Here is an 18,507-nt window from a genome sequence, read left to right as displayed (position 1 = left end):
GAGAAGTTTGTGAACGAAGCTGTGAGTGTACATCACTCTCCCCTCTAGATGGCAATATAGCACATGTTAACAGAAACACATCTCAATAGAAATAAGCAATTGGCAGCACATGAACTTTCAGTGGGTTTAAACCTTAAATGCATAAATGGTGGATGTATTTCATGCTTTGTAAAATGTGAATGTAAATGGAACCTTTTGTACAACACGTAGGATCGTGATGCGTTCTCATTAAAACTGGAGGACACAGAGAACTGGCTGTATGAAGACGGAGAGGACCAACAGAAACAAGTTTACATTGACAAACTGGCTGAATTGAAGGTAACCAGGCAGACATGCATTCCACTTGAGAAGACATTGAATGATTCATTGGCACATGTGGCTGTGACAGTACAAAGGTTGTGTGCAGTTATTAATTAATTTCTAAGTTTAAACAAGGCGTTAACTATTTGTAGGGGCTTTTACCAGGCTCTCTGGGGTGTGTGCCACATGTATATCTATTCTTAAAATCCCAGAATGACTTTACATCTTTATCAGCTAACAAAACTAATAATCTTTAGTAATTGATTCCTTTTGTTATCAACTGTAGGGGAAAAAGAAAGAAAGAATTGAAATAATTCAGTATTTTGTCTTCCTGGATGATTGGCTGACACGATGCTCCTTTCTACAGAAAATGGGCCAACCTATCCACGAGAGATACATGGAAGCTGAGGAGAGGCCAAAAGCTTTTGAGGATCTTGGCAGACAAATCCAGATGTACATGAAGATCATTGAAGCTTACAAGGCAAAGGTAACCTGGCACAGAGAGCGCATTTTTTGGCAGTAAAGTTGTTTAAAAGCAGTTTTCACTTCCATTTATATCTTCTTCACTAATATGAAAAGTCACAAAACAGGTGTCATAAATTACCTGTGTTTCTCCTAACAGGATGAGCAGTATGATCATCTGGACGAGCTGGAGGTGACTCGGGTGGACAAGCAGGTGAACGACGCCATGGTCTGGATGAACAGCAAAATGAACCAGCAGAACAGTCAGGACCTCACCCTGGATCCAGTGGTAAAAGTTGAAGAGATCAGGGCCAAGACTAAGGTACCGAGAGAGCACGCATACACACTACAATGCCAAAAATCTTCAGGTAGATAGTTTGATGTTTTTTCTAACAAATGCTTTCTTTTTCTCTGTTCAGGAGCTTTATTCAGCCTGCAACCCTGTGATGTCAAAACCCAAGCCCAAGGTGGAGCCTCCTAAGGAGGAGAAGACAGAGAATGGACCAGTCAATGGACAGGAGGGAACAGAGAACCAGCCATGCAACCCAGACAAAGCCAAACCTGCAGGAACGGAACAGGAAACAGTGGAGAACAAGCTCCCTGAAATGGACATTGACTAACTGTCGCAGCTGCCGCCCCTGAGCTTCACCTCAGTCTGTCCTACTATTTTCCCCAATTCAGTTGTTCTTCTGAGATTGTAATTGATGACGCAGTAGCTTCTCTCTCTCTCTTCAAGACACAGACAGCAGCTTCCCTTATCAATACTGTTCATCAGTCAGTCTCCTCAGCATGTCATTTCTCATTTTCTTTGATGAATACAAAAATATTGCATAATATTAATGTTGAATGGACTACTTTATGACATAAAAGTTGTGAGTGAGGGATGGAAACTGCTTTCTCTGTGTTTCTTCGATGGCCATTATGTTAAAGATTGTTTTTATTCAGCAGCTCCTGAGCATACTTAAGCCAAGAATGTCCAATTTGAAGAACTGTAAGCAAAGTGGTTCTGTAGAGGAAAACTAGTAATAAACGCAGGATTAATGAAACAGTAAAATATTGCAGTATATCGAAATAAGGTGTAGGTACAGTGGCACTTGTAAACGAACATGGATTGTTCCAAATTGTACATGACAAATAGTGCATTTTTTTCACTACAAATAATTGTAACTGCTGGATTATTATGTATTTAGTTTAAAAGGAAGGACTGAGTTATTGAGTTTAATTGTACTGTATGTTGAAACTAGATACTACAAGTTACTGTCATGCAGTATTTCATTGTTTGGCTTTTCTCATTCAAAAGCAATGGTCCGTTGGTTGTTCTCTAGTAGCCTTGTATTGTTTTTTCTACTTAACAGTGTGAATGCTGGTCTAACAAATCACCTTCTCGGTGCTGCTGTTGTTGCCGCATCACAAAAAAAAGGAAAAATAAATCTTGTCCAAAAAAAGACATATGATGTGAGAAATGGATTATTGTCAAGGTATAGTCATCTGTTGTTATTAGTGAACGCAGTGGGTATCAGTTTTCTGAGCAGATGAATGGAGGTTTCAGTTTACGGTTGGTTATGAAACTGTTTGTAGACATTTGCTTTTTAGATTGTGCCTTTCATTTGTTGTCACAAAAGGACACCTTATTATGAATATGAAATCCTTGGTCAACCATACATGGTAAAGTTTACAGTAGGTAAAAAATAATAATAATAATAATTTTTCAAACAAACAAAAAAAAACGTCCTTGTACAAATTTCTAAAACGCTTGCTGGTTATATTAGTCCTCTGTGATAGTAACTTTTAACTCAGTCTGAACAGTTTAAGTTATGTTCATTTCTGCTGTGGGGCGATGAGATAAGCATTTCTCACAAATCATTAATGAAGAAAAATTTATGAAACATTGAATGACTAATTATCTAAATAATCCTCAGTTGCTGTATCCACTATATATATATATCTATATATATAGATATATATATATATCCTAGTAAGGACAGTGGTGGATTCTGAAACAAGTAAAAGTCCTGTACTCAAAAAAATCAGTAAGTAAAAGTGCAAAGTTTTATATGCAAAATAAAGTATCACAAGTGCCTACTAATTATGCAGAATGGCCCCTTTCAATATCAATGCATTAATTATTTTGTATCTAAAATGTGAACCTGAAAAGTAACTCTGGATGTCAAATACATTTATTATTTAGTGGCTAATAGGACAGTCTACATTCGTGGAAGAAAAGAACAGCGAAAGAACTACAGCTGTGGTACCGGTGTTGCCAGATTGAGCTATTTTCCGCCCAGTGGAGCTACTTTTTTTGGACTGAATTGGACTGATAAAAAATATTTGGGTGGGCCGCTGTAATTTGGACTAGTTTCGTCCCATTGGGGCTTTCTTTAAGAGGTTTAAGCTGTAAGGGAGGTGTGGACGGGGAGGTGACAGGGACAGATGGCAGCTAATCAACATGATCATCAGATGAAACAGACCAGTACTCTAGAGCTGAAATTACAAGTTGGTTAAGAGAAAATAAAATCGATTGAAACAATTTTGAGAACCGATTCATCAAGATTTGTCAAGATTTCACTTGTTCCAGCTTTTCAACCGTGAATATTTGCTGGTTTCCTGGTTTTCTACGGCGGTGAACTCAACATTTTCAGGCTGCCTTTAGGACGACTGGGTGTAAGCTCTGATTGGGTTGCCGTTCGTCAGTCAAACCTGGCAACACTGCAAACAGCCTCGACAGTCATGACCCGGTCATAGGGCAGGAGTCAGTAGTGCGTGGGTCGGTAAGAAGGTAAGAAACTCATTATTTTCACTTTATTACACTTAAGGACAGCATTTTTGATCAGTAGTTCAGGAGAGGGGGCAGCGTTTGGTGCTGCCGAGAGGAAAAGTTACAGCAGGGCCGAGCTCCGACTGTAGCTATAGCCGCTGTTTACATTAGCTAACAATGCTAACTAGCTTGAACGCTTTTCTCTACCTACTTCGCTAGCTTAACTATCTCCTATCTGTCGCCCCATAGATGACCGCAACAATAGCCACTGTAACTCAGGCGACGGTTAACTTGTCATTATACGGCAACAACGTCTAATACGGGTAAAGTTAACTTATGCTAGCTAGCATACTAGGTTTGGGGCTACTGTACAGCCCAGCGACAGATGATGTCAAGTTATAAACAAGTTACGTTAGTCGTGTGTACATACACTCAATTATCAGTTTATTAGGTACACCTAGCTGAAACTATGACAGCAGACCTGAAGTAAAACTTCATGAAGATTATTGTGTTCGGTGTGTTAAGAGGTGTTGTTTACTATTTAGAGATTCAGAGAGGGTAGACTAGGTAATGTAACTCCTCCCTGTACAGTTCAACAGCCTCTAAAATGATCATATAGTTGAATCAACACCCCTGTAAAAGAGTTTCCAAAAAAACTGGACATAATAACCTTCGTGAAGGCAGGAGTGTTGTATTAGACTGCATTAGATTTAGCTAGGTGTATCTAATAGACTGACAACTTTATCTGTACTCGCTCATCACTGATGTAAATTCACTCCAGAGTGACTCCAAGATAGTAATTAACAAGTCTTTGATCAAAAAAATCAATACTGTGGAGTGTTAAGGTACAAAAGTCTATCACTACTTTTGTTTTTATATTGATAGGTTCAGCTACTGCTCTCTCTGACGATGTGATCCCTGGTAGCTGTACCTGGCTTTGCGACATCTATGTGTTGCTCCTGCTGTACTTTCATAATGATGGATTTATGTTGCATGTCCTATTGTTACTCCAGGAATGTAAATGTCTGAGGACAAGGAAGCCCAGGAGGATGAACTGCTTGCTTTAGCAAGTATCTATGATGAGGAGGAGTTCCGCCGAGCTGAGTCGGCACAGGGGGGAGAGATCCAACTCTGTCTGGAGCTTCCTCCTGACTTCAGAGTTGTTTTCAAAGGTACAGCTGTCAGTGAAGCTGTGTAAATCCATAAGAGCAAAGTGTACAACTCATGCACAGCTCATTTGTAATAATGCTTTAAGTCTACATTGTACAGTACTGTGCCAAAGTTTCAGGCTTCCATCACAAAGTAATATCAGGGAGGCATTGTTTTTGAAAACATTCTCACTTTACTTTTAGTCCCTAAAACTTTTACATAGTACTGTAGATGATTAATGGAGTCCTTATGATCTAGTCTTGCTAACATATATTTGTTAAACACACTCTAATAAGGATTACTTCTCATCTGTCTGTTGCAGGAGAGAAGCAAACTGAATATAATGTCTGCTTCTTACCTCCCCTGGTGCTCAACTTTGAGCTGCCTGCCGATTATCCATCCACATCCTCACCAATCTTCACGCTAAGCTCTAAATGGATAACCAGAGCGCAGGCAAGAATTGGGCCAAATATAGAATGATCCTGATTATGAGACAACCTCATCATTGAAGTCTTTTCTTTTGTAAAAGTGAAACATTAAATATAATAATACATAATCCCCATGTTTATGTAGTTTGTCTGTCACATATACTCACACTCTCTCCTGTGAGGGCTAATGAAATACTTTTATGGCTGAATGACTCTAAAAGACTCTATAAATGGACTTTGAAATGGTCACTAGACAAGCGACATTAAGGCTAAAGACAATACACAATGCAAGACTCACATTGTCACACTGGTGCTCTCCCCATTCAAAAAGAATATCTGATGTTGTAAATACGCAATTGTATAGTCCTTGAATATAAGATTTTTCACACCTTTTCCTAAAAAAAAAAAAGCCTGCTTTACATTCAGGCAATGAGGTCATTCTTAATTTCATCACTTAACAAAGGATTTGGTGTCTGGGAAAAAGATGTATTATACTTTGTAAAATGCTATCACTCAAAGGACAGACACTTTCAATACCTGCTCCTTCTCCTTTTCTGTTTTACCTCCACAGATGAGTTCTCTGTGCAGGCGTCTGGATGAGCTATGGGAGGAGAACCAAGGCTGTGTGATTCTTTTCACATGGATCCAGTTCCTCAAAGAGGAGACTCTGGACTTTCTGGGCATTCACTCTCCTCTTGAAGTCATCAGGGGAGGAAGTAAGGCAGGTGGCGAGCGCAGGAAAACCGACCCAGCAGCCACAGGTACAGTATGCATTTTGTTAACTAATAATAATAGTAATTTTTTTTTTCTGCTTGTGTATGGATGCATCTACATCAGCTCACATAACCAGCTTTCTATCTGTAAAAAGTAAATCATGTCATATTTTGTAATCTCATTTAGAGTTAAATTGAAAGGAGAACAACTACAAATCTGCTCTGTCACTATTTTCTTACTGCTGTTGTCTTGTGAAGTAGATTGCCTGATACTGAGTTCAGTACCAGCCATTAACATTTATTCGCGTTCTCATTTGTTTGTTACAAAATGATTTCTGGTGATTTCTTCTCAAATAAATGCTTTATTTGATCAAAGCACACATTCCGTGAGTCTGGAGTCAAATTAAAGTTCAACTGAATTCACCACATGCAAAGCATTCTTCCTCCCATTAAAAAATACATAATGCTCATTTGCTGCTTGAATTGCATTGATTGTGATGATACAGAGTCAACTTAGTTTGTAAACTGTAATTATGTTCAGCTTTGACGCAGTGTGGGAGTCATTCTGAAAACACTGAGGAGAAGAAAAGTGAAAAAGCAAACAAGGAAAAGTCTGAACCACAGCTGTCGTCACCTTCTCAACTGGACCCGCGAGCCATCCTGTTGATGGACCCACGCGTCGAACTCCTACCTCAGCTCCTGGACTTCGATGAGGCGCAGCGCCAGAGGGTGTTTGACAGCAAGGTGTTTTGCTGTGGGATCTGCTTTGTAGAGAAGCTGGGCTCCAGCTGCCTCTGCTTTAAGGAGTGCCAGCATGTGTACTGCAAGGCCTGCATGACTGAATACTTCCAGATCCAAATACGGGACGGCAACGTTCAGTGCCTTAATTGCCCTGAGCCCAAATGTACCTCCTTAGCCACACCGTTGCAGGTACGAGAGCTGCACAGTAGACACAGTATGTGTGGATATATGTGTTTGTTGCCATTTGTAATGAACCGATTGCTTCTCTGCATCCCTCCCTCTGTCTTTGTCTCTCAGGTGAAGCAGCTGGTGGATGAGGAACTGTTTGCACGCTATGACCGTTTGCTGCTCCAGTCCAGTCTGGACCTCATGGCTGATGTGGTCTACTGTCCCCGCCAGTCCTGCGGCACCGCTGTTATGGTGGAGCCAGACACAACCATGGGCATTTGCTCGGCCTGCCAGTATGCTTTTTGCACACTGTGTAAGCTGGGCTATCACGGTCTCTCTAACTGTAAAATCCCAGCAGGTACTTTATTTTGTTTCTAAGGGTAACAAGTTAGTGTTGTTTTATTGTGGTGTAGTTTAATGCTGCTGACAGATAACAGCCTTGTATTTCTTTATCCAGCTTTATAATAACTAAGTTGTCCATGAGCAACCATCCATATCCTCTTCACTTACTCTGAAGTGATGTTTTCGAGATCAACTCTTTGAGGGTAAAGGAGTTAATACTTAAATGAAAGTAAAGAAATAGAAATTGGCATGTGTATTTTAAATATTCTCATTGTTACTAGTGCCATAGATTACATTTATGAAACAATGAACTAACTTAAAACTAATTGTGAGGTTTGGATGTTTGGTTTTGAATGCTGAACAAAGTTTTTTGTGGAATTGAGACATTGTGAATAATAATAATTTTTGAAGTGTTGTGATATTACAGAAAGACGCTAATAAAGCGATGGTTTAAGAGTTCAGTTTTTACAGAGGATTTAGTCAGTACCGCATTTTATCAATCTCAGTCCTGAGGTTAAAACCAGGGCTGTCCCTGCTTTCTGCCTTGTGCCACAGATGAATTGCGTAACCTCCGAGATGAGTACCTGTCAGCCACATCTGAGGGGAAAAAGTTCATGGAGCAACGCTATGGGAAGAGGGTGATCCAGAAAGCAGTGGAAGAGTCCTTTAGCAGAGACTGGCTCAATGAGAACTGCAAATCCTGCCCCCGCTGTGGAACCAATATACAGGTAGGGCTCCCCCTCCTGGGAACACTACAGTAGAACATTGTCAGTGCTGTCAGTTTTAAATCAAAATGAAATGAGTCAAGTTGACACAAATGCATCTGTAAGCTGTGTTAGATGCACATTACTGTCTAAAGTGGCCCTCAGCTGTTCCAAAAGACACTCTGAATGAAATGTACAAATGACAAATTATTTAAAAATGTTTAGTGCTTCTGTTAAACTACACCAACTCTCTTAAATGTTATCTATTCTCTACTGTAGTCCAGTACCAGGATATGTCAGTTACCACTGATGTTAACTGAGGTTTGTCTTCTCCTGCTGATGCCTTGTCTCTGCGTCTCTCTAGAAAGTGGATGGCTGTAACAAGATGACCTGTACCTCGTGTAGACAATACTTCTGTTGGCTTTGCCTGGGTCTCCTCAGCAGAGTCAACCCATACAGCCACTTTAACAACCCACATTCACCCTGTTACAACCAGTGAGTGACCTGTGTCTGTTTTCATCATCATCATATCAGTCTGTAGAGACGTTGGCTGAATGTGTCTTCTCTTGCTTGTTGCAGACTCTTCCATGGTGTGGATCTCGATGAAGAAGATGCCTTCTGGAGTGATGAAGAGGACTGACACCTGTGTTGTGCCTCACTGCTGTATGCTCCATTTGAATGCACTTTAAGTCACTAAACCATCACTTCACCTGTGACACACACTACGCCTGAGATAGCACAATAGTGCCCCTACGGCCATGTTTATGTTTGAACATCTTCAGGCATCTTGGGTATAAAACATTCAAAGCCTGTGTGTAAATCATTCATATTTAATACATGACAGATGCTATGTATATGAAGTATTCGATCAGGAATGGAAAGAACAGTTGTAGTTCTTATCTGCAGAGAGAAATTGCTGTGGTCATTGAGGTAATCTTAAAAATTCACTCTTTTTGTCTTTTTGTTAAGGTCATCAAGGATACATATTGGATATGTGATTAGTGACTAGCCATACAATACATCTTTCAAAACCTTAAAAATATGAAAGTCTCATAGGACTGAGATTTTAATTCAAAACTCTGGGTTGGATTTGTCTTTATTTTACATGAGATTATGTCTACAGATCCATTTTCTCTCTTCTTAATTGGACGTATGTTTCATGATGAGCTTTAACATCTCGCAGGCTTTCAAACCTGGACACACTGAGTGAGCTCAGTTTGTAAATTGAAAGTGTTTGCTTTTGAACTATCCCCTCTAAGTGTTACAGGGGAAAGAGGGACTGAATTTTTACCCTTCGTTGTCAGATGAAATGCCCTGCTCATTATATCAAGTATCTACCCTCCGGCTAGCATTTTGTCACATATCAAAAGTATGACACAGCTGTCTTTTCTTCAGACAAACGTCAAGGTGCATTATTAGGAGAATTTCTTGCTCTAACCTACACAGATACAAGAACAGCAATGGATTTACAACTGTAGGTTTGTCACCTAGACATAATCCCAAAACAGAAGTTTGTTTTTTTGCTTCTATTTTAGGCTGTTTTGGTTCAGTACCAGAATGGGGAACCTTTATATCTCCCTCGGACATACACAGTGTGCTATGTACAGGGTGTGATCTGCAGGTAACATTTTCAGGCTGGTGTCATCTTTTCCTGGGATGAAACTTTTTTTCTTATTTGAAAATTATGTTTAGATGAGCTTTTTTCTTGACATTTACAGAAATGTGCTTTTGGGCATCCTATGGTAAACGTCAGGCAGGTTGGAAAGAGGAATTTTATGAGATTTGTTGCGGGGGATGTAATAATGGAGGACACTGCAGCAAATAATCATGACAGCAGATCCTCTGATTGGGTTACTGGGATTGTGGTTATGGTGAGATAGAAAAGAAATCCGCACTTGGTGAACAACCAAGGTATTTAGAAATGATTTCCACTTATTCACACCTTTCTTTGTACAACTGATATTATAATGTTGCCAAATATTAGTGTCAAAGAGAGGCCATAGAATCTTGATAGTTACAAACATTATTTTGTATTATGGTAATTTATTTTATTTTATTCAAATTTGAGGAGCACTATCTCACACAAGTAGTTCTGTTTGACATTGAACCCTGCATCAAAACTGTTCTTTTTCAACGTTTGCTCCTCACTGCTTGAAAAGTGCAGAATACTTTCTGTAATGATGCTGGTCTGAGCTGGTAAAAAGACAATCTCTTGTTCATTTGTGAACTGCTCATGGATTCACTTTCTCATCAATGTAGACCCACTGTCACTTCAAGTCTTGAAACCTGTTAAAATGCATTCACCGTACTGTTCCTCAAAATAAATGTTACCATTTCACGCGTCTGTTTTATTCAGTAGATCAGAAACTGAAAAACTGAAACTTTGGTGCCAACATAGTTCCTCTGTCCACACTGTGGGTATAGACGCACAGCTACACAGATGCCCTGAGCCAAACGCACTTCAAATGTTGAGGTTTTTGCTGGAAGCATTTGGGAAATGGTGAAAACAAAATAAGTAAAAGATCATCACTAAGTTGTCAGATAGTACAACACAGTAATTGATATAGTAACATACACGTAGAGTATGTAAAAAGAGAGGATGTAAAAAAGTAAGGTGTAATAAACTTTGCTAAGGGATATGTGTTAATTCTCACATAAATAATACATAATACATAATTTAAATAAGGAAAGGAGAGGCCAAGGAGTTTTTTCCTACCCCTTTCCGCAAATGTTTGCGTAAAGCATTCAATGCAAAAAGTTAAAAAGCACAATTAGAAACAATTCTGAAAAAGGTTATACAATGTAAATGGATGGATTAAAGGATTTATCTTAAATTTCCTCAATTTTGACTAAACATTTAGCCTTAAGGGTTCAAATTATTTATAAAAAGTAAATTCAGGTATATGACCAAATCAAGGTGTGATTATCTTCTGTTGATTTAAAAAAGCATTTGCTCTCTATAGTGCTAGAAGTATACTCTCCTTTACAACATCTTGTTACCTGAAACATGACCCATATTTACCCTGTAAACCTGAGGTTATGCTGTGACAGACAGAGAAACAATGAAATACTAAAGAAACAAAGAGCCCACGTTGTAGCCTGAGATTGAAAAGAGACGACAACATGGTGTAATCCCTTTGGCTAGAGTTGCTGACAGGGGATAACCCTTTAAAATGGCCCCTCTCTCCTGTCCTGTCGCATCCCCTGCCTCGTGCTCTCTGCCCCCCCCTCCAGCCCCTGCCTGCCTTTCTCCATTCACACTGACTGACTGGGTGGACTGTTACTATGCCCCTAAAGACACCTGCTCTCACAAACACAGGAGAGCAGCAGCAGCAGCACCTGACCAGCCCTGAGGAACTTCACTGACCCTTTAACCGTCACTGTTTTCACCTCATCCGACAATAAAAACCGGACGAGACTTGACTTTTACAGAGCAAAAAAAAAAAAAAAAAAAGGTCAGTGGTTTTTGATGTGGTGCCTGATGGGGTGTGACCCGGATGGGGCTTGGATGGCGATGATGAAGTTCCCAGATCTCACTGTCATGGACGTGTGGTCTGTTGTCAGCCATGTTTTTGTGGAATGCAGTGGTGTTGAATTGGATGGATCAGCTCTGCCTGGATGTGTAGGCGGTTATGTTTTTACAGTGCTTTGGATTTTCACAGGCCCATGTTAACTTCACGGTAACCCTGTGAATCATTCTTCTGTAATTATGTGTAAAATGATAGCTATGATACTGTGAGCGAACAAGCATGAGAATAGACAAGTTTTGTTAGAATATAACAATACAAATTCAGTTAATTACCCTTAAAGTTGTATATAAAACTTTACTACAGGCACTGTCCGCTAAGCCTCATGTTGCAAATGAAATTCCCACATGATCCCACATTTACAATATAAGACATGCTTACATATTAATTGACATGAAACAGAACCTCCTATACAGCCAGAAAGACAACACATATCCGTTAAACTCTCTGGAGTGAACTAGCAGATTCAACTAAAGGAACCCATGTAGCAGTCAACACTCAAAAGAGCTGATAGGCTCCTGACATTCTGTATACTGTATATACAAGCTGTTCAATGAAATTAAGAGGGCTGAGTCTGTGTGAACTGCAAGCCTTCTTAACAAAGCATGAGCTGAGTCTAGTTCTGGATGAATATCTCTGTACAGTGCAGACAGGTGGTTTTATGAATTAAGTCCAGCTTTTGTAAGGGATAGTAAATATGAATTTACGTTTTCACGGTTATTATTATTTTGTCACCACAAATGAATACAAACCACATTGGGAATGCATATACTTTCAAGCAATAGTATAAAAAGGTCCAAAATTAGGAAAATAAGAGACAAAACGGACACTGTAAATCAACATAGTGCCAGTACAAAAGATGCACACATTCTGTTTTCCTCCTGAAATGTTTTAACCTGAACATTTAGAATCCTTAACTGTGCAACTAAAGATCTCTGGTTTAACAGATTAGTGAGACGTGGTGTAAATTAACAATAGAAAACGAAGGTGTCCTCATGTCTGAGGGCTGGAATGAAAATATTTGTTGCAATTCATTTCTCTTTGAAACTCTCACAGTCTGACACACAACCTCCTCCACTGTTTCTCTCCTGTTAGAGACGTATATCCACAGCCAATCAATCCACCGCGGGACCAAGAACACAAGCGAGCAGTCGTATCATGATTGAGAGTGACAGAGAGCTGTCGGCCATGGTGCAGGAGCTATGGGACAACGATATCAACAGACTCCGACCTGGAATAGACTACAGGATCTCTCTGCAGGTGGTGCACCACACACACACACACACACACACACACACACACACACAAGCATGATTGCAGCTGCTCCCTTTCTTTATTATGACCTAAAACATCTTGTTATTTGAAGTTGTTACCTACATGTTTGACCTTTAAAGACCTCATCTTGGTTTAGTGTACCATCTTAACGCATCTTCAATAAATAGCCATAACACTCATTTTAAGACATTAATATAATTCAAGTGAATAAAACCTGTGGTCTGGCCTCTTAACTCTGTACACTTGTGAATGAAACCATGAAAACTGTTGCTTTGCTTTATAGCAGAAGGTGGGCGCTGTTTTACTACTTTTATCTTTCAGTCACTCTTTCCCTCTTCAGTACGAAAAGAGAAAAACTTATGGCCTATTGTAAAAGTAAAAAACATCTATGTGACAAGAAACAAGGAGCTTATGGGAATTGGTGTCTTAATCTAAACTACCACACCTGATTGGATGCTAGAACCGTTTTTTAGAGCTTCAGGGGAGTATCTATGTTTGGTGCCATATTTATATTTTAAATCATTTAGTTACTGTCAGCAGCATCTTCTGAAATTAGCTCTGACTGAAGGCAAAACACCACTGGAAGCACACAGGAAGATCTAACGTTTGCCGAACATGATTCCTAATTTTAAGTTTGAGTGGCTCTCTTCCTACCACAGGGCAAAGCTGGAGACAGCATGGCCATCAACGACGACAACAACGATGGAGCAGGATATCCTCTTTTCACATTCGTCGATGAGAACATTTTCAAAAAGGAGACCTTTTTAGGCAAGTGAATGAGGGTAGAGAAATATTTTTGTTCAGTAGAACACAGAGTTGTTTTTTCATGACTTAGTGTTGAGTGTTTTTTCCCTTTTATCTGTGGGAATGACGCGGCCTGTAACTGGATTCTCCTGGATGTCGCACTAGTCCGTCAGAGTCTCTTACACAACTGCAACATCATAAAATGTTTGAATCATGATCTCATCACACATTCCACCGCTCCATTTGCCAGTTTGATACTCTCCTCCCCGTCGCCTCCCTGCAGACTAATCTCCTTATGACAGACAGCGACACATTGCATAACAGTCACAGAGCGTGCAGAGTTCACTGCGCCGGATGCAGAGAGATGCTCCTCTACAACCACTGGCTTCTCATCCAAGTCTTCCTCTGCATGATACCTGCAGAGGCACGCGTCCTTGTGATGATCCTTGTCACAGATTTGTGTCGTGCAGCTTGTAAGAGAAAGCAGCGTCCTCGTACAGAGCTCTACAGGGAGCTGAGTTGTGTAATAGTGGGTATTAAAAGTGCAGTCTGAGGCTGATGTCCCATTGAAAAAAAAGGAGGATTCCTCCCTCTGTGCTATTTTTGTGCTTAGTTTGTCCACAGTCTCTCGCGACTTGCGTCACTGTCTGCCACCTGGTTGAACAGTAGGGCTCATTTTTTTCATGTATTGGAACAGGGTTTGTGCTTTTGAATCCAGGATTTTCAAATATAGTGCCAGGTGTGTGTGTGTGTGTGTGTGTGTGTGTGTGTGTGGGCCAAAATCAATCACATTAACAGAAAAACTACTGACACATGGGCAAAAAAATAAAACCGGTTCAAAAGATGCAAAAAGTGCAGGCTACATTTATTTCATGTGTGAAAAGTGACAGCGAAATAAATGTAAATATTGAACGTGTCAGTCAAATAGGTGTTGCCAGCTTACAGACCATCAGTTTTCTAGAGACATAAACAGGCCATCGGACTATCAACGAATCAGCAGCAGATGCCAAATGTATCCACTTAGACACACAATCTCAGTTTTGAGACTTCTCCTATCTATACTCTACTTACTTACTCTGATGCATTCAGCTTTGCTTGATTGTCGTCATAACTGTCTGTATATATATCCATGTTTCTAGGATTTGACAGCACTCAAACATATTGCCGGTTTAGAAAAACGATTTATCACTTGTCATCCCAGACTGCACAAAACCACTTTTTGAGGAGTGTCCGTGTTTGTGTCCGCAGCCTTTATCTCGCTGTTGGATAACTACGAGAGTGACACTGGTGAGCCAGAGATTGTAACGCCCGAGGAGGTGGCAGAGAACCACAAGTTCCTGGACTCCATCATTCAGACTCCCACTATGAAGGTACCTGTGGGGACTTTTGGAAATAAACCCTTCCCGTCTTCTGCTGTCTCATAAAGGCCTATTTCTACTAAAGAATTAATGAGAACTAATCAGGATTTGCTCAGCTGACTCTAAATGATTACTTTATTATATACTATTTATTAAATTATTACTAATTATTAACAGCTTCTGAATGGTTATAAATATTCTACATTTTGTCCTGGGGGTATAAGCCTGTCATCTGGCAAATGGATCAGTCTGGGGTGTTCGATAAGTAAAATAATGTCAGACAACATTGTTTGTTTGCAGATAGCCCATAAATACCTGGTAGAGAAGCACCTCTCTCCCGAGAATGAGACACAATTCAAGGAGCAGCTGTACAGGATCTGGTTTGAACTTTACGCAAGGAGAGGATCCAGCAGGTGGGTGGGATCTGGCACAGCACCTCAATATAATTTAACCAGTGGAATCTGGCACCGTGGTGGTAACTGTCTTACTCTGAGAGCCTGACTCTGTGTAACACATCCAGCCAGCGTCGCTGTGAGCGGAACATTTTCAAAGTGTCTGCAGCAGAGTCAGGATGGAAGCAGCCACTTAAACAGCTCACTGTGTCTGAACGGTGCATGGCTTCATATGATTGATGCACTGACACCAAGCCGCAGAGTGAAGGTTGATAGGGGGGGGCGTGACCATAAGCTGGTGAAATAACACTTTTTGAAACAGTTTCTCTGCACGTATAAACAAATGAGCAAGATCCTCGTTACAGATGACATGACATGGAAGGTGTTCAGTGCTCGTGGTGTGACGTTCTCCTTTCTGTCTCCCACCAGGCCAGACTCCTCTGGGTTTGAGCATGTGTTTGTCGGAGAGACAAGAGGAGGACGGACGGTCATCGGCTTTCACAACTGGATCCAGCTCTACCTGCAAGAGAAGCTGGGACACATCGATTACAAAGGCTACAGCGTCAATGCAAATTCACCCAAGGTATACTGGCCTTAACTAAGCTGGACCAAGAATATATTTTCAGCATTGCTTTATTTGTATGAGATTACTGAAACAGAATTAATTATACACTCTAAATTATACATACATGTAATATAGAATAACCATGTATGATTGTTTTTCTGTCTCTTCTAAGATCTCCCTGTGTCCTTTCCACAACCAGATTTTAAATTCCCATGTCACGCAACCATCTTTTTTTTTTTTTTTTTTGACAAACCTCTCATCTGTCTTCCATTTTCTCTCTTCTCTACCAACTCCCCCAAGTTGACCTGCACCCTCTGCAATCTTGCTCTCGTCATCGTTCTTGCACACTGATGAGAAATCTCACTTCCTGCTACGACCCTGTTATCTCTCTTTCCAGTGGCTCAGCAGCTCTCTGGGTTTTGTTTTTCTAAACAAAACATATTTCTATAATCGAAGAGACTGAGCTGGTATTTTTTGTTTTTGGGTTACTTATTGTTGAGCGGTGCACCAGTTTTTTTTCTTTTTTTTTTTCTGCCTGTTGGTCATTTAAGAAAACAGCAGAAAAATTGTGCATGATGATGAATAAAAAATTATGAGTTTTTACTTATGAAGTAAAAGTACTTCAAAAATAAAAACTCGGGTCAACAGTTGTGACTTACTAAGCCAAAATTATGAGATAAAAAAGTCAAGATTATCAGACAGAAAGAAAAAATTAAGTATGAGATAAATAAAAAATTTTGAGACAAAAAGTGATAAAGTTTCAGAAGACATTTGATTTACTAGTCAATTACTATGAGACACTAAATCAAAATGATGAGACTTGACTTAAGCTTGACTTAATGAGTCAAAATTCAGACTTACTCTCTCATAGTTTTTTTTTTTTATTTAATTTTTTTTTAATCATACCCAACTTCTCGTGTTTCTTGTCATAAATGGGCTTCCATACAATATATCTGTGCTCAGGATATGTGTACAAGTATGTAAAATGCTGACAGGATATCTGTGTCTAATTTCTCTAAGTCTACTTCTTCTTGTGTCACTCTTACCTCCTGTTCATACTAGTTTCAAAATGACTGTCTCATAACGGCTGCCTGACGCTGTGAACAGCACGTACCTCTCTTTCTCACCGTCTGCTCGCCCTGATGAGACCGAGCCCACAGCTGCTTTTTCTTGTCTCTCCATCTCTCAGCCTCCTTTCCTCCTCCTCCTCCTCCTCTCTTTCATCACTTGCCGTTTCTTTGCTCTCTCGCTGCAGCCCGACGAGAACAAACACATCCTGGCGCTACAGTTCAGCTGGAAGAATGGCATAAAGCCCAAGGGCAGCATCTTCGTCGGCGTCAGTCCCGAGTTTGAGTTCGCCCTCTACACCCTCTGTTTCCTCACCTCACCCAATGAGCGTGTCAAAGTCCAGTTCAGTTTCTATGACGTGGAGATTGTTTGCCACCACTACAACCAAAAGCACATAGGCACCACTTACCCTGTGCTCCTCAGGTACCAGAAACCAGCGTAACCTATCCTGGAAATCAGTTTGAGATATAAACCTTCTCTAACACTTGAGCTTGCATTCAAAGTGTCATAGGTATTGTTGTTGCCTTTTTATTTTAGATAAAGATACAATAAAACCTTCCAAGACCCACTTGCATTTGTCTTTGTCTTTAGAGCCCATGCTGAGAGTGTGAATCTGAAGGATTTCATCCACTAATTACTGATGTTCATCAGATACTCTTAAAAATGTATGATGAGTTTGAAGATGGGTATTGATCTCAGTCAGTTTCAGTTCTGATTGAGTATCATGGGAACAAACAAAATTCCTGTAACCCTGAGGCAGATAGATATAGTACAGATCTATGTAATGTATTTCATAGGAGTAGGTACTAGTAAGTTATATAACATAGTTATGTTGTCATTCTCATTATTTGGTTTCAATCATCTGCTCATCTACTTATTCATGTCTCATTTCATCCAAAAACAAGAGGCTTCAAAGAGGTTAATTGGTATATACACAGCTTTGTGTTGGATAGTGTGATATGTTAGTACGGGATTATTACTCCACCCAGTTACAGTTTACCTGTGATCCCTGAAGACAGAGTATTTAATGCTGGGGCTCACGGATGTATTCAAGTCAAGGACCTGAAAGGCAGAAACTTTTTACATTTGTCCCTGCATATAAAATGAACACTATCCTTGGGTGGGAGCTAAGGTTTTCTATCCATGGTAATGCTGTGGGTAACGTTGGTACTGATGTTCATGGTAGTTTCAAAGAGGCGGTGGAGGGTTTGTTGTGACCGATGACGTCAATCGCCCGTCGAGTGGAAAGCTGCGTCAAATTGATAAGAATAAAGCGGAAACAGGTAGGTTTTGGTTTCAAAATAAAAGCATTGGAAACGCCCCCCCCCCCCCCCCCCACGCCCCAGTCTTACTGAGAAAGTCATGATTAATAATAAAGGGATCCACGTATTATTTCTCAATAATCTCAATAACTATTTTCTTTAATATTTTATCTGATTTAAATAGCCTCTTTTTCTAACCCCCTAACCTGTCTCTGTGCTTCTGTATTGTAATGATTATTTGTCTGTGATAAACACAGTACCTTTGTTTTGTCTGAGCCATTTTTGTAACTAAAACAAATACTCGATTGAGGTTTATTTTTGACTAATCAATTCATCTTCAAATCGTTTATGGTTTAAACTCTCATATACGCAAACGTATGATTTGTATTATACTATAAGACTATACTGTGTTTTTTTTTTAACCTCTTAAACCTAATATACATTTCTATGGTATAATATTTTCTGGATTAAAATGAAACAGTTATTGCATTTGGCTTTGTTTTGCAGCAGGTCCCCAATATGGACTTTATTTTAAAAAGCTGGCGTCCAGGAAG

General features: G+C 39.9%; 3 protein-coding genes across 4 annotated transcripts in view; all 3 read left to right on the top strand.

Moving 5' to 3' along the window:
• The window catches only part of hspa4a (heat shock protein 4a), a 15,684-nt gene extending 13,475 nt beyond the window's left edge, over positions 1-2,209 (top strand). The window contains exons 15-19 of the mRNA XM_071460438.1: positions 1-21; positions 211-318; positions 668-787; positions 923-1,084; positions 1,182-2,209. The exon at positions 1-21 is cut by the window's left edge and continues 105 nt beyond it. Coding sequence (XP_071316539.1) covers positions 1-21; positions 211-318; positions 668-787; positions 923-1,084; positions 1,182-1,382 — 612 coding nt within the window. The 3' untranslated portion in view covers positions 1,383-2,209. The remainder of the gene's footprint in view (positions 22-210; positions 319-667; positions 788-922; positions 1,085-1,181) is intronic.
• Positions 2,210-3,197: 988 nt separating this feature from the next.
• Positions 3,198-10,100, top strand: rnf14 (ring finger protein 14). 2 transcript variants are annotated; one of them, XM_071460439.1, is made up of 9 exons: positions 3,198-3,538; positions 4,531-4,689; positions 4,989-5,119; positions 5,666-5,855; positions 6,349-6,737; positions 6,846-7,074; positions 7,614-7,786; positions 8,127-8,257; positions 8,342-10,100. In XM_071460439.1, the coding sequence occupies exons 2-9, from the start codon at positions 4,539-4,541 to the stop codon at positions 8,400-8,402; spliced, it is 1,455 nt and encodes a 484-aa protein (XP_071316540.1). In that variant the 5' UTR covers positions 3,198-3,538; positions 4,531-4,538; the 3' UTR covers positions 8,403-10,100. The 2 variants fall into 2 exon arrangements, with proteins under 2 accessions (XP_071316540.1, XP_071316541.1); XM_071460440.1 differs by lacking the exon at positions 4,989-5,119 and having other exon boundaries at positions 3,400-3,538.
• Positions 10,101-11,074: 974 nt separating this feature from the next.
• Positions 11,075-17,259, top strand: endou2 (endonuclease, polyU-specific 2). The gene is made up of 7 exons (XM_071460441.1): positions 11,075-11,217; positions 12,387-12,549; positions 13,224-13,332; positions 14,557-14,678; positions 14,967-15,079; positions 15,488-15,641; positions 16,879-17,259. Exons 2-7 carry the CDS (start codon positions 12,448-12,450, stop codon positions 17,131-17,133), a joined length of 855 nt encoding a protein of 284 aa, XP_071316542.1. The 5' UTR covers positions 11,075-11,217; positions 12,387-12,447; the 3' UTR covers positions 17,134-17,259.
• Positions 17,260-18,507: the final 1,248 nt, after the last annotated feature.

The sequence above is a fragment of the Trachinotus anak genome, unplaced genomic scaffold, assembly GCF_046630095.1.
Source record: "Trachinotus anak isolate AG129_WGS33_773 ecotype Australia unplaced genomic scaffold, CSIRO_AGI_Tana_v1 ptg000024l, whole genome shotgun sequence".
Classification (NCBI taxonomy): Eukaryota; Metazoa; Chordata; class Actinopteri; order Carangiformes; family Carangidae; genus Trachinotus; species Trachinotus anak.
The sequence above is the reverse complement of the archived record's forward strand: the minus strand, read 5'-3'. Positions and strand labels throughout refer to the sequence as shown.

What these genes read in the sequence shown, in the direction of transcription:
- rnf14 (XM_071460439.1), top strand. Translation starts at nt 4,539, where the DNA reads ATGTCTGAGGACAAGGAAGCCCAGGAGGATGAACTGCTTGCTTTAGCA. An exon ending in AACCGACCCAGCAGCCACAG is followed by an intron (nt 5,856 to 6,348) that starts GTACAGTATGCA and finishes AATTATGTTCAG; the next exon opens with CTTTGACGCAGTGTGGGAGT. An exon ending in TAACTGTAAAATCCCAGCAG is followed by an intron (nt 7,075 to 7,613) that starts GTACTTTATTTT and finishes CTTGTGCCACAG; the next exon opens with ATGAATTGCGTAACCTCCGA.
- endou2 (XM_071460441.1), top strand. Translation starts at nt 12,448, where the DNA reads ATGATTGAGAGTGACAGAGAGCTGTCGGCCATGGTGCAGGAGCTATGG. An exon ending in ACTACAGGATCTCTCTGCAG is followed by an intron (nt 12,550 to 13,223) that starts GTGGTGCACCAC and finishes TTCCTACCACAG; the next exon opens with GGCAAAGCTGGAGACAGCAT. An exon ending in GCAAGGAGAGGATCCAGCAG is followed by an intron (nt 15,080 to 15,487) that starts GTGGGTGGGATC and finishes GTCTCCCACCAG; the next exon opens with GCCAGACTCCTCTGGGTTTG.